At 45.1% G+C, this 15,726-nt stretch overlaps 1 protein-coding gene across 1 annotated transcript in view; it reads left to right on the top strand.

The window, feature by feature from the left end:
- LOC127047415 (uncharacterized) overlaps positions 1 to 15,726 on the top strand; it is a 64,145-nt gene that overhangs the window by 28,648 nt on the left and 19,771 nt on the right. Inside the window, exon 6 of the mRNA XM_050945523.1 lies at positions 1,522 to 1,731. Coding sequence (XP_050801480.1) covers positions 1,522 to 1,731 — 210 coding nt within the window. The remainder of the gene's footprint in view (positions 1 to 1,521; positions 1,732 to 15,726) is intronic.

The raw sequence follows: 15,726 nt of genomic DNA, 5'->3' as shown, positions 1-15,726 counted from the left end.
AACATTATAAACCTATTGTCTTACTATCCTTGTACTTACAACTTGGAAACAGAAGATTAGAAAGCTTGGCGATAAAGAGATCACTCTCAGAGCCAAGAGAGTCACCGAACCGAGACAAAGAACAAAGAACTTACACCCAAAACTTCCCTCCACCCAGATTTGAAAAAGTCTTGTTTCCTGATTGGTCCTCTGGTCAGGTGTTTGCAGGTCACTGTTTGTTAACCCTTCATAGGTGAAAGAGACATTAACCCTTAGCTATCTGTTTATGACAGATGGTCAGGGATGCAACCCCATGTTCTGGGTGTCCCTAAACCTCTGACTGCCAGATGTTGGGACTGGATGACAGGGATCACTTGATAATTGCTCTGTTCTGTTCCTGACCACTGAAGCATCTGGCACCGTCCACGGTTGGAAGACAAGATACTGGTTTGGACGGACCATTGGTTTGATCCTATATGGCTATTATGTGGTGCCAAGCACTCACAGCATCTGTTCACTAGTACATCTGTAAATGAGGCCCAAGGTTTTTTAGCATGTTTATTGCTAGAGTTCTCAGGTGACTAGACAAATCTTGGGCGTGATTTTTGGGGAATTCTCTGATGCGGAGACCAGCCATTTGGAAATCACTGCTTTGTCTAAGACGGACAAAGCGCCTTCCCAGGACATGAAATCAGTGACATCCAGAGTGTGTTCAGATGAATAGGGCTGAAATGAAGACTCATGCTCAGACACTGGTGGCACATCCAGAGTGAATATTTAGGAGAGACATGTTAGATCTGCTCAAATATATGTAAGATCTGCAAAGACATCTGTATATACACCATCTGAAACTAGGAAATACACAACATCATTGTAATATACAAGAGTAGCAGGAAATAAACCAAATATGAATATTTCGTAATGCTATATTGAAACTAAAGGGCAGTAAATTTGCATGCATTTTGCATAGGGAGGAGGTTTCCTGACTGAGCTGCCGAGCACATATAAGTGTTTCATTTTCCACTACAGGTTTATGAACAAATCTTTCAAATCACAGTCAGGCAAGATGATCTCACACACGCCCCTTCTCTGGCTGCTGGTTCTCTGGATTCAGGGTAAGAAACTTAAAATATAAAATATTTGAAAATGTAATAATCCGTGAGACAGAATACAAGAAAAGTTGCCATTCATATATATTTAATTAAAATTCTTTGTGCTGTTATTTAGTATAAATTCATACTAGCAAATTTAAATGGTGTTTCAGCATCTGAACACGTGTCATATCCAGCCTTGTATCATTGTTCATTCCCTTCCCACCATCTCTCTTCATCCAGACTCCTCCGGGCAAATTGTGATGACTCAGTCCCCGGAATCTCTGGCAGTGCCAGTGGGAGGGAGAGTCTCTATCAACTGCAAAGCCAGTACAAGCATTAGCAATAACTTACACTGGTACCAACAGAAACCTGGACAAGCTCCCAAGCTTCTTATCTACTATGCCAGCAGCCTCCAGTCTGGGGTCCCGGCCCGGTTCAGCGGCAGTAGGTCTGGCACTGATTTCACATTCACAATCAGCAGCGTAGAAGCTGATGATGCTGGTGATTATTACTGCCAGCAGAGTAACAGCTACCCTCTCACAGTGATACAGACCAATACAAAAACCTCCCTGCTCTCTGCAGTGTGCATTGCAGTAACTGCTTCCTCCAGATACAACTGTCTAGTTTTCACATGTTCTGTCATAAGCGACAGAAGAGGGTAACATTTTCCATCTGTGAACATACAGTAAAAAGGAGAACACTGAAAGACCAAACGTGTTTGGATAATCACAGATACTAGAATATATTGAGAGACCTGAGGTTCACTACAGTTTTGTCTGATTTATTCCCAGTCATGAATGCCAGTGCAATGGACACAATTCCTTGAGTTTCAGTAGAAATCATTCCAAACAGCTGTTACACCTTCTATCTTTCAGTATAGAATGATTCTGTCATATAGCAAACTGACTTAGTTCTATTACAGAGAGCTGATGAGAAACAGAAATTCTCATATTGTGAGAAATTCCAAGTTGGAGGGGTGGGGAAAAAAGAGAGGCTTGTTCTGAATCAGCATGAAAACTTGAAATTTTTAAATTTCCTTTAATATGAAAATTTCAAAATTTCATTTTGGGAAAAATCAAAGCAATGTTTTATTTTGATAAGGTCAAAATGTTCATTTCAACTTCATCGACTTGAACTTTGTGTTATAAATATAAAATATAATATGTCAAAGTGATTACAGAGTCAAAACATTTCAACCACACTCAAAGGAAATTTCTGATCTTAACAAAATGAATCATTTTGTTCATTTTCCCCTGAACATTTCAACATCATTGATGCGTTCCCAGAGTATGTTTGGATTTTGTCAAATCCATTTTCTGAAGGAAAGCTGTTCCATCAGAAAAAATTCAACCTGCTCTACTATTGTAAATACATATCTACAATGGCCTGGGTGTTTCCTTTCATTGCAATAGATCCTCACTAAAACCCCATTGGGAAAGTCTCAATCATTATTAACCTAGGAAAATTATACTAACCTAGGGATTTGTAAATGGCTGTGTCTACTGCTTACAGATTAGGATAAGACTTCCTGGTCCAGATTTTCCAAGACCTGTGAGGGAGCAATTTCCCGAATGCAACCAATCCCTAAGACACATGCAGCTAATAGGCACACAAAGGATTTTCAACAGAGTTGGGTCTGCGCAGAGGCCAGCTGTGGAAGCAACAGAGGAGGGGTGTGTCCCAATGGGAAGGGCTGCCAGGGTGGCCACACAGAGGGGTGTTCACCAGCTGTTCCAGAATGGCATGGGGTGCGCCCACACTCTGAGTGGATCTGGCTAGCACAAACCAGCAGGAGCTGATGGAGGAGGTGTTCACTCAGCTTCCGAGGGGGTTGCTGGGCTGGCCACACCCACCCAAAGGAGGGGTCAGGAGGTAAACAGAGCTGGAGGGGGAGAGGTCTGGAGGTTCCCCTGCTTCACTCACAGAACCCCCTGTGGCTCTAAGGCTTAGGCACCTACCAGGTCATGGAGGAAGAGGGGGTATGGGTAGAAACACAACAGACAGCACTGGAGCCTGGCACATTGAGGCCACTTTTCAACTTTTCTGTGCTGCATCTGCATCCAAAATCTGAGCATGCTCAGACTTTGGGTCTTCTCTCCGCTGTCAGCAGCAGCACAGAAATAAGGGTGGCATGGTACAGTATTGCCATCCTTACTTCTGCATCGCTGCTGGCAGCAGTGCTGCCTTCAGAGCTGAGCTGCTGAAGAGCAGTGGCTGCTGGCCGGAAGCTCAGCTCTGAAGGCAGAGCCGCTGCCAGCAGCAGCAGCAGCACAGAACTAAGGGTGGTGTGGTATTGCCACCCTTACTTCTGGCAGGGTGCTGCCTTCATAGCTGGGCACCCAGCCAACAGTCGCAGCTCTCCGACCACCCAGCTCAGAAGACAGTACATAAGTAAGAGGGGCAATACTGGGACCCCTCCCCTAAAATAACCTTGAGATCGCCCTGCAACTCCATTTTGGGTCAGGACCCTCAATTTTAGAAATGCTGATCTCCCCTGTGAAATCTGTATACTATAGGGTAAAAGACACAAAAGACCAGATTTTACAGGGGGAGACCAGATTTCATGGTCTGTGATGTGTGTTTCATGGCCGTGAATTTGGTAAGGCCCTAACTATACGGGTCTCCTGGTATATGATGAGATAATAACTCAGAGTTACAGCCATAACACAGAGGACAGAAATGTCACCATAGCCAGAACTCTGGCCATGGTATAAACATTACTGGGCCTCGCTGTACTGCCATAGTCTGAAAGGCCTCATGTTTGAAAACTGACTCCACAACATCAACCACAGCTTGAAGCATGTGACTAAAGGGCTAAATGGGGACACAGATACAAGAAGGGGAAGAAGCATCAGGCCATGTAGCACCAGACTGTCTCAGGAAAGCTACAACATCTGCTTGGGCATGCTATTTATAGACTGAATTCTGCACACAACCCTGCCCTTGGCCAGTAGGTGGCAGTATTCTGACACAACATTGCAGAGCTGGAGACTTCAGGTCAAACAGGGTGCTTGGACTCCACGTTCACTGGTGCAACCTGATTAAAATGGAAGGAGAACGAATGAGTGACTACACTTGCTTTAAGTGGTTTATTTTTAAAATGTTTTGCTCAGGGAAGACTGGGAGCCCTTATCCCCACAGTTGAGCACTCACACGAGCAGGCCCAGTGAAATGAATGGGATTATCTATGAGAATAACTGCTCACCATGTCATCTCGATTATCACTTCAAAGGTTTTTTCTCTCCTGCTGATGATAGCTCATCTCAATTGATTGGCCTCTTACAGTTGGTATGTGTACTTCCACCTTTTCATGTTCTCTGTATGTATAAATATCTCCTGTCTGTGTGTTCCATTCTATGCATCTGAAGAAGTGGGTTCTAGCCCACGAAAGCTCATGCTGAAATAAATTTGTTAGTCTCTAAGGTGCCACAAGTACTCCTGTTCGTAACAGGCTCAAGACTTGACCCTAACTCACCAAATTGTTATAGACGGGCTTGTGTTTAAACGTATGGAAATTGGGAAATGAATGGACATCTGCAGCCTGCTCTGCTACCCATTGATAGTGTTTCCTCATTATATAAATCCAGAACTGAACCCACTTTATGCCATGTAAGCCTTAGTCTGGGCAGTCGAATAGTGAGTAACTATGAATAGTTACTGCATGCAACAGCGGCATGAAACAGACAATTCAAAGATTTCAGAACAGTTCTCCTGGATGTATTATCCTGTTAACCTCCAGCATTTGACCCTTTTGTGTATTCACACTAGAGTGATTTTCCTTTTCTGAGCACTTATAAATGTGTTGAATTCCACTCATTGGAAATTGTGCTTCTTGACAAGCATTTCTAATAACAGACAATCAAGATGGTGTCAGAGACTCCTCTTTCCTGGATGCTAGTTGATTTCTGCTTTCAAGGTGAGAAATAATACAAATGTAAGAATTGTTGCACTGATGTATTAAATCTATTGTAGTGTAAGTTAATTTCCACTCTTCAGCTGAAAATTACACTGTGTTTCTGTGTAAAGTTTTGAATAATTGTGATGCCATCATCCTGCTTACCCCATCCCTATCTGCGCCTCTCTTTTCTCTATATTTTGATACCAATGGGCAGAAAGTGCTGACTCAGACTCCAGAATCCCTGTCAATGTTTCTAGGAGATACAGCCACTATCAAAGCCAGGGTGAGCCTAGCAACAACTTAGCCTCATACCAAAAGCAACCAGGACAAGCTCCTGAGCTTCTCATTCATAGGGCTCTTACCCTGGCCTTTAGGCTCCCAGCCTGGTTCAGGGGCAGTGGTCCTGGCAATGGACACACTGATTACATTCACAATGTCAGCAGTGTGGAAGCTGATGATGCTGGAGAATATCACTATAGAGCTGTACAATGACTGGCCTCCCCCAGTTGCACGGGACAATGCAAGTCCCCCCCTCACTCCCTGTCCTACAACGTTTGCTGCTCCTTTGTCTCCCCTGTTTTCACTCTCACAATCTCTCACCCCTCCCTCTGGAAATTCTGGCCTATGGGATTCCTCAGAGCTGGAGCTGTAATTACCCTCATCTCTCCTGTGCCCTCACCAGCAGCCTTCTCCACATGATCTAAATGTCCAAAGAGGTGCCGGACAGTTGCTTAGTGCAAACAAAAGGAAGTCACACAATAAAGATCAAAACCTCTGGCACAATATAGATTAAATTCATTCCTGAGGCAACTCTGCTCGTTTCATTGTAGTCACACCAAAATGCCTTTAGCCACACATGTCTAGCTGGCTGCTCTTCGTAGAGTAGGTTTCCTTGGAGGTAAAGATGACATCATGATGGAGGATAATTGATTTGGTGTTGATGCAGATCTGCGCAACCCATCCCCACCATTCCCATAGAAGGGGGCTCTGCTGAGTCAGCCACAGGACGGTTTAGTTTTGTTGTGGGTTGGTCTGGGGGTATTTAGGGGTTGGCAGGCAGTAAATCCCCACCACACTTTCAATACCCCAGCTGGGAGGGCCTTGCTGAGGAAAGGTAATCAAGATGCAGCCAGTCTATTTGGATCAAGCCCTTAAACAGGAGCTAGTTAGTCTCATGAGTAGTAGAGAGAGAGGTTCTCTCTTCACAAGCCAGAGCAGGGAATGATGGCAACACAAAAGCCTCCGCGATCATGTTGCTTAGGAAGCAAACAAAGAGTAGAGCAGAAAATCTTCAGCACAAAAAAATAAAAAATAAAATCTGTTTTCTTATAGGCAGAGAATAAATAAGAAATAAAATTAGAACAGTGGGTTTCTACTATTGCACTTTACAATAAAAGCCACTGGGGTGATTTTCATTGTATTTACATGTATACCAAAATGTGCACCATGCGTTATTGTACCTGTGCAACATTTCCTCTAACGCTGCATTAACCAAGCCTTTGGAGTAGCATGGGGCTACCACAGCCTTATTCCCACATAGAATTCAATGATCTAGATTAAAGTTCAATATCAAAGTGTTTAAAATGCAATAAACAGCCCTGCAGAGAAGTTTTTTATATCCTCCCTTCCAGCCAAAAGACACACCAGGCGCATCAGTGGGACCAGTGGTGTTCAAGGTCTGCAATACAAGAGACTCCCAGTTATTCAAAATCTCTCCCCTCTCTAATTTCTGCCCAGATCCCTTTCTCACCCACAATGGACACAGGGCGAGGTTCTGAAACACGCTTCAGTGCCCAGGGCTCAGTATGCTGGCCAGGAATACAGTGTGAGCCCAGCTGTGACATGCAGTGTCATTGTTACCAGGTTTCAGAGGGGTAGCCATGTTAGTCTGTATCAGCAAAAACAACAAGGAGTACTTGTGGCAACTTAGAGACTAACAGATTTATTTGGCATTAGCTGCATCTGATGAAGTGGGTTTTATGCCATGCAAGCTTATGCCTGAATACATTTGTTAGTCTCTGCGGTGCCACAAGGACTCCTCCTTGTTTTTATTGGTACCAGAGTTCCTTTCTAGCACTTTAGGTCTTGTTAGTTAGTTTGCTCTATTCTGCTGGCTCAGTGTGAAAGGAATTACAAGACATCTGCTCAGTTAACTCCTGCAGAAGGAAATACTGGGTAATTCAATTGCATTTTTATGGGACTGGAAAAAAACTGAACTAGAAAAAGAAAGCAGACTGAGCTCTTCAAACTGCTGTTAAAAGCCTTCTAGAAAATGAGTGAATGGTTTGGCCGCTCGTATCTAGCTGCAGCACCATCTTGCTACTCCAGTCTTATAAATCAGACATGAATACAAGACAGTTGAAAATCCTGCCCCCGCCACTCACATGAAGTGAGTTTACATGACTCATTCTTTTTGCAACTTCACACATGAGCGACACTCCCCTCCTGCTCTGCTGAGCTCCTATAAATGGAGCTGTTTGCACTGCATAATGCCCTGGTTAGCGTTGCTGGCTCAGAACTGCCACAATGATCTCCCACACTCAGCTTCTCTGGATACTAGTTTTTTGGATTCAGGGTAAGAAAAAAAACAATAAACCCAGCTTTAAAGAACAATAACATCACTGACTATGTAAATATAATCTACTCGTAACAGATAATATAATGATGATTTATTTAATGCTCTTTAATAAGATATTAGATTAAAAATGTATTGCATGACAAAACGATAACTCTGAACAATATGTTACAATTTCCTTCATTTCCTCTTTACTTCTAGACTCCATCGGGCAGATTGTGCTGACTCAGACTCCAGAATCTCTCTCAGGCCTGGTCTACACTACGCCTTTAAACTGATTTTAGCAGCGTTAACCGATTTAACGCTGTACCCATCCACACTACGAGGTCATTTATATCGATATAAAGGGCTCTTTAAATCAGTTTCTGTACTCCTCCCCAACAAGAGGAGTAGCGCTAAAATCGGTATTACCATATCGGATTAGGGTTAGTGTGGCCGCAAAGCGACGGTATTGGCCTCCGGGCAGTATCCCACAGTACACCACTGTGACCGCTCTGGACAGCAATCTGAACTCGGATGCAGTGGCCAGGTAAACAGGAAAAGCCCTGCGAACTTTTGAATTTCATTTCCTGTTTGCCCAGCGTGGAGCTCTGATCAGCATGGGTGGAGATGCAGTCCCAAATCCAAAAAGAGCTCCAGCATGGACCGTACGGGAGATACTGGATCTGATTGCTGTATGGGGAGACAAATCTGTTCTATCACAGCTCCGTTACAGAAGACGAAATGCCAAAGCGTTTGAAAAAAATCTCCAGGCTACACAGTGCTGCGTGACAAGGGTAACGGAAAGCCAAAGAATCAAATGGACGCTCATGGAGGGAGGAAGGGGGTACTGAGGACTCCAGCTATCCCACAGTCCACAGCAGTCTCCGAAAAATATTTACATTCTTGGCTGAGCTCCCAGTGCCTGTAGGTTCAAACACATTGTCCGGCATGGTTCAGGGTATAGCTCGACAATTTACTCCCTGCCCCCCACCCCACGTGAAAGAAAAGGGAAAGAAATCATTCCTTGACTTCTTTCAGTGTCACCCTATGTCTACTGAATGCTGCTGGTAGACGTGATGCTGCGGCAGTGAAGACCAGTGTCCGCTTCTCTCCCCTCCCTGGTGGCAGATGGTGCAGTAGGACTGCTAGCCGTCCTTATCATCAGCCCGTGAGTGCTCCTGGCTGGCATCTGGGTAAAAATAGGAAGAATTCCCAGTCATTCCCAATAGATGGTACAGAACGGCTGGTAACCGTCCTCATCATAGCAACTGGGGGCTGAGCTCCATCAGCCCCCTCCCTTTCCTGTGTAAAGAAAAGATTCTGTACTGCCTGGACTATCATAGCAGTGGGATGCTGGGCTCCTCTCCCCCACACTACTTAATATCCTGCCTGGACTGTCATAGCAGCAGGATGCTGGGCTCCTCTCCCCCACACAGCTTAATGTTCTGCCTGGACTGTCATAGCACCGGGAGGCTGCCTCCCCCTCATTTTATCTCACTAACAAGTCACTGTTTCTTATTCCTGCATTCTTTATAACTTCATGACACAAATGGGGGGGACATTGCCACAGTAGCCCAGGAAGGTTGGGGGAGGAGGGAAGCAACGGGTGGGGTTGTTGCAGGGGTACCCCCTGTGAATGGCATGTAGCTTATCATTTCTGCAGGATCTGACACAGAGCAGCTGTGCTCTCTGATACACTGGTTTTCTAGTACACTTGCCCCATATTCTAGGCAGGACTGACTCTATTTTTAGAAACCATAAAGGAGGGATTGACTCGGGGAGTCATTCCCAGTTTTGCCTTTGCACCCCCGGCCAACCTCAGCCAGGGGCACCCATGATAGCAGCAGACAGTACAGAATGACAGATAACGGTCATCTTACTTCCAATTTACAATGGCAGCAGACGGTACAGAACAACTGATAACCATCTCTGCTATTAGGCAAAAGCAAAGGAATGCTGCTGTGTAGCGCTGCAGTAACGCCTCTGTTAGCAGCATCCAGTACACATACGGTGACAGTAAAAAAAAAGCTGAATGGGCTCCATGGTTGCCGTGCTATGACGTCTGCCAGAGCAATCCAGGGAAAAAGAGCGCGAAATGATTGTCTGCCGTTGTTTTCCCGGAGGAAGGAATGAGTGATGACATTTACCCAGAACCACCCGCGACAATGATTTTTGCCCCATCAGGCACTGGGATCTCAACCCAGAATTCCAAGGGGCGGGGGAGACTGCGGGAACTATGGGATAGCTGCAGAATAGCTACCCACAGTGCAACTCTCCGGAAATCGATGCTAGCCTCGGACCGTGGACGCATACCGCCGAATTAATGTGCTTAGTGTGACCGCGTGCACTCGACTTTATACAATCTGTTTTACAAACTGGTTTATGTAAAATTGGAATAATCCCATAGTGTAGACGTACCCTCAGTGCCTCCAGAAGACACAATCACTATCAACTGCAAAAGCCAGCTCAAGCCTCACCAGTAGCTCTTCAGGCAAAGATCTCTTAGCTTGGTTTCAACAGAAATCAGGACAAGTTCCTAAACTCCATATTTATCATGCTACCTCCCTGCAATCTGGTGTCCCAGCCCGGTTCAGTGGCGGTGGGTCTGGGACTGATTTCACTCTCACAATCAGCAGGGTTGAAGCTGAAGATGCTGGAGATTATTACTGCCAACAAGAGTACACCCCTGTCACAGTGATCCAGACCAATACAAAAACCTCCCTGAGCGAGGGCACAGTGCTGAGTGCTTCTAACAGCTGCATCTGGACATTCAGCATCACAAATTTCATAACAAAGAAGGAACAGGATGTTAATTAACTGTCTGCCAGAACAACACAGCAAACTCATCCCACTGTAACTTCTACTGTCCATACAGAGGGCTCAGAGAACACTTACCTCTAAATGGCTCTGTTAAGTAAAGTTTGTTGAGACAGGCCGAGTGGTCCTTTTAAAACAAAAACTGCATGAGGGAGGAGTGAGAAAAGCAATGCTTGTGCAGCACCTAGTGCAAAGGGCCTTGATCCATGACTGGGGTGCCGAGGCATTACAGCAATAACAATAATTAATAAATATGAGCCAGTTTTTTCCAAAGAGATCATCTCCTATTTAGGCACAAACTAAATGTTCCACAGAGCTCAGCAAGTTGTATGTTGAGGTCTGTTGAAAATCAGGCCACACGTGATTTGACGCAGTTGAGTAGCCAATATTTAGATGCCTAAATGAGAGCTGAGTTGTTTTGAAAAATCTGCTTCTTAGAGCCTGATCCTAGGCCCAGTGAAGTTAACAGGAGTGTTTCCATTTACTTCTATCGGTGCTGGATCGAACCCACTACAGACTCAACTGCATGCTACAGACTTCCAAAGTTCTTCGGTTAATTCAGGAGCAAGCAGCTGGTTTGTCACTGGACAGGCAGGTAAGAGAGGAACAGCTGCAAAAGGGTGTGAATAAAACATCCCACAAGGAGGAAGGCACAAGATGAATCGTGTGTGATGGGAAGGGACCAAAAAGAAGTGGAGCCTTCTTGTAAATTCCCATCATTCCCAAGCATGGCCTGGACCACCAAAATATGGCCAGGAAGAAGAAATATTATTATTATAATAAATGAAAGACAGTGACCACACTGGCCACAAGGACAGGCACGTGCCTTCTCCTACCCAACCACCTCAGACAGGTGCTGGAAGAGTTACTGGGAAGTAGCCAAATATCAGGTTTTGGCAGCTGAATTGCAGCACAGCCCTAGTTCAAATAGAACTAATCACAGACACATCGTCAATGAGGTGTCCACAACAGCCACTGAATTGTAATCCATGGCAAACCACAGATCTCCAAAGATCCTCAAAGTGCTCTAATTCATAGTGAATACACAAGTGTTCCACCGAGTCACTAATCAGTTAGGGCACCTACTAATTAAGTGTCAGCTAATCAGAGTTTATGTTCAATGACAATCTCCATTGACACTCTTCACAGCCTTATGAATTACAGGCTTGATCTAAAGCCCACTGGAATCAGAGGAAAGTCTCTCATAGACTTTAATGAGCTTTGAAATCAGGCCCTTAAGGTTTTAGCTCCAGCATTCCTTCACAGCTGGTGTGTAGGCAGGGGAATGAATGAGCAACCTTAATTTGAAGTCATTTTTTGTTTGTTTGTCCGGGACATGAAATAGTGTATCTGGAATGATACACATGGAAACACTCATCAGAAAGTCCCACACAGTAAGTGCTTTAGGGACTCAGATTGAAGCTATGGTGATGGGGGTTAGGACAGCAATACACATTATCAGTTCCAGAAATTCTAAGGGCAGCTTTCCATAAGTGGCCAATAGCAGAGCCCTTGTGAAAGAAATCAGTCTGTACTCTACTGCAATACCCTGGCTACAAGCATTATTCAATTTCTAAATCAAGCAGAAGCACCAGTTTTGCAAAGACACAAACCACTGTGTAAAGCCTCTAACAGGCATAGTTTGTAAAGTAAAGAATTTATGAATGTGCCTGCCTGGATCATGGATTGAGGTGAGACATTGCTGGGTAGGGTGACCAGCCAGCAAATGTGAAAAATTGGGATGGGTGGGGGGTAATAGGAGCCTACATAAGAAAAAGACCCAAAAATCGGGACTGTCCCTATAAAATCAGGACATATCTCGCCCTATCGGTGGGACCCCTTTATGTGTGTTGGCAGCATGTCCCTTGATAGTAATGTGCAGTAAGCTGGATCAAGAGTTGACTCTCTCTGCAAACAATTCCACAGCAAAATACTGCTGGCAAGAAGTCCCAGACTCATAGTCCTCTACCCACGGGACAGGCTGACTGCAGCACAGGCTCCTTAATACTGCTTTGACACGGAGGCTGGATTGTCCCTTCCAAGAATTCTTTATGGGCTGGAAGGCGGGCTATGTGTGAACTCTCTGGTCCCACCCACTCCTTACCTCCACCTGCCCAGCCTCCACCACCTTCTCCCATGCAGATTCCAGACCCTGAGCAAACCCTGTACAGAGTGCAGAGGAAATGGGGAGGGTGCCATGCAGGCAGCTGGATCACCCCTGCAGACAGCTATGAGGAGATCCATGCCTGGAGGGGATGCTGAGTGCACAGATCTCTGGGGTATGATCAAGGCTTGTAAAACTAAACGACCCAGTAAAGGTGAATGTTTTGAAACACCAGATATGAAGCGCATTTACAGGAACTTTGCATGTTCATATGCAAACGACATCTGTTCATTGTGCTACTGAGCTCTTATAAATGCATCTGTTAAGACCGCACAGGTAGCTGATCACTGTGCCAGCTCCAGAGCTGCTAAGATGATCTCACAAACTGTTTTTCTGGGTACCTGTATTGTGCATTCTAGATACAAAATAATTATGACCCAGGCTTTGAAGCAATGTAGCATCAGGAACAACATCTAAAATATGGAAAATAACATCTCAGTATTTAAGAATTACACTTTAATACATTCTTCACTTAAACGTGTTTCTAAAAACAGTCCTGAGCTTTTAGTCATTGTAACAACATGTCAAGTCTCTATGGATTTTCCTTCTACATCCAGACCCCTATGGAGAGATTGTGATGATGCAGACTCCAGAATCCCAAATAGTGTCTGTAGGAGACAAATTTGCTAGAAGCTGCAAAGCTAGTTCTAGCGCTGGCAGTAACAGGCCCAGGTACCAACAAAAATCAGGGTGAGCTCCAAAGCTCCTTATTTATCCTTCCAGGGATCCCGCCTGATTCAGTGACAGTGGGTCTGGGGCTGATTTCACTCTCACAGTAAATGCTGTTGAGGCAGATGATGCTGGAGATTACTATTGTCACCAAAGCTGGCACTGGCCATGCTCACAGTGATACAGACCAATAGAAAACCTCCCTCTTCCTCATGGAGCACACTGGGCTCACCAATGCACGTGTCTCAGTTGGGTGTCAAACCATCACAACATTCATTGACTTCCTGGTGAATCAAAACAGGAAGGATCTCAGGTCAACAACTTATTCCACAATTGAAAACTGCAACAGAACGTGAAACACTCTCTGAACAGTGTCACTGCTCAACAGTAACAAGAGCAAAGTAAAGTCCTACTGCAGCCTGGCCTGCTATGTGTGTAGATACAGCTGAGCTGTTTGTCAGAAATTCTAACACGCTTCCTATGGCTGGGCCAGAGCCTCAGCTCCTTCCTTACAGCTAGTCCCGCTATCCACAAGCATTCCAGAGAGTCACTATTTGGTTATTACAAATTAAACGTTTGCCAATGCACAGGACTTCCCATTGGTTATCTTATCTGAGAGTCTCCCGGTCTTTAGGAATTATGGCTCTGATCCAAATCCCACTGAAGTCAGTGAAAAGACATCCATAGACTTCAGGGAAGGCTATGTCAGTCCCATACATTTTTAGCTCCAGCGCTCTTCCACAGCAGATTTCTAAGGAGCAGAATAATTTGATGTTTGGGGGGTTTTGGGACCATGATGGGAACAATGCGGCTGCCTCAGCTTGTGGGAATGCAGGAAATGTGGCTGCACACAGAGAGCTGGAATCTTTCAAAGGACACATTATTGTGCCATGCAGGTAAATTTGGCAGTTCCTCTCTCTCTCTCTCGCCCCACCCCACAACATACAACCTTTTGCTCTATGTGCTGTTTCTTCCAGGGAAACGTGCTGCTCTTTTTAAAAGTAACCTTAGAGATCAATCACTCCTGAGTGCCTCCCCTCAAGAGTTTGCCTTATGCAAACAGAACAGTTCTAAAAATCTTGACTCAGCCACTACAGCTCCAATTCTCCTCCTTTAGGGCACATGGGAGCTCACCAAGGGTATGCCAGGGAGATAGACCCTCGTCTCAGGGTACAGAGTGACAGAAAATCTATGCTGAGAACTCTACACCAGCCTTAGGGTGTTGCAAGCTCTGTGGTCCTAGTATCTCTCTCCAAGAGCAACTAACAAATGGAGATCCTGCAATATTTCCCTCCACTGGGTACAGGGCTATATACCCTGAGACCCAGAGCAGCAGGCTCACAGCAGCCCTGAGTCTGGGGCTGTCCACACTGTGGAGGGAGTGGCAGAATTTACTCTCAGTGAAAGGCTGTTCAGACAACAGATCCGAAGTTCCAGCCCTTGTGTGGACTAGAATGAGAGTGGCCCTTCGACAGATGCACACAAGGGGTGGGCCATGTAGAGAGTAACTGCCACTGGGGCAGCCTGCACAGAGGCCAGTCACCTGACCAGGGACTGCTCACCTCCTTCATCCCCCAGTGACCAGTCACCTGGAAGGAGTGGGGAGGGGATGACATACTCAGGGGGAAAGATCGACTTCATTGTAGAGGATGGAGTAAGGGCGCCCCTCCAGGCCACTGATCAGCCCCAGCACAGATTCCCTCTCAGTGCTATGACGGAGGCAGTGCAGCTCCACAGCATCCCCTAGAGGATGCACAACTCAGCCCTGTTCTTAAATCTCCATACACACGTCTCACATTCATTACTATGCACAACGGGATCAAACTAACGGAGCTGAACATCCCCTAATTTCAACAAGTGGCAGCCCAGACACGTATCAAACTCACCCTGAACACACGGCAGATGCTAGAATTCTGAGTATGGGCAGTACTTCGTCATAAGGGATGGTAATAAAAACGACAAAACATCTGAAATAATGCAAATAAATCAGTTCTCCATTTTCAGGGCCTGAAGTGAGATGCTTTGCATATTTATGTCTGACTGATATTTCTCTGCTGCTCTGAGCAGTTATATATGGAGTCCCTTTTTACAGTCTTTAGGATTTATTGATCAGCACCGGTCAATCCAGACGTATTAAGATGATCTCACAGGCTCAGCTCCTCTGGCTGCTAGTGCTCTGGATCCAGGGAAAGATTCCATTTGAGATAAAATGGGTCTGGTGAGATAATGGGAGATTGAGCCCTGGAAACACCTCTCACACGTACATGTATACACACAATAGATTGCTCAATCTCAAATTTATTGCATTCTCTGTTTTTTAAATGCACTCATTTTTCATAATCTTTTAGTTAAATGAGAAAAAAAGATAAACTATGCTACAAACCTAAAGTGAAAACATGAATTTTCTGACTCATGCATTATGTTAATTTACATTTTCCTTTCAATTCAGACTCCAGTGGGCAGATTGTGATGACTCAGACTCCAGAATCCCTGGCAGTGTCTCCAGGAGACAGAGTCACCATCAACTGCAAAGCCAGTTCCAGCATTG

The sequence above is a fragment of the Gopherus flavomarginatus genome, chromosome 3 (genome assembly GCF_025201925.1).
Source record: "Gopherus flavomarginatus isolate rGopFla2 chromosome 3, rGopFla2.mat.asm, whole genome shotgun sequence".
Lineage (NCBI taxonomy): Eukaryota > Metazoa > Chordata > Testudines > Testudinidae > Gopherus > Gopherus flavomarginatus.
The sequence above is the reverse complement of the archived record's forward strand: the minus strand, read 5'-3'. Positions and strand labels throughout refer to the sequence as shown.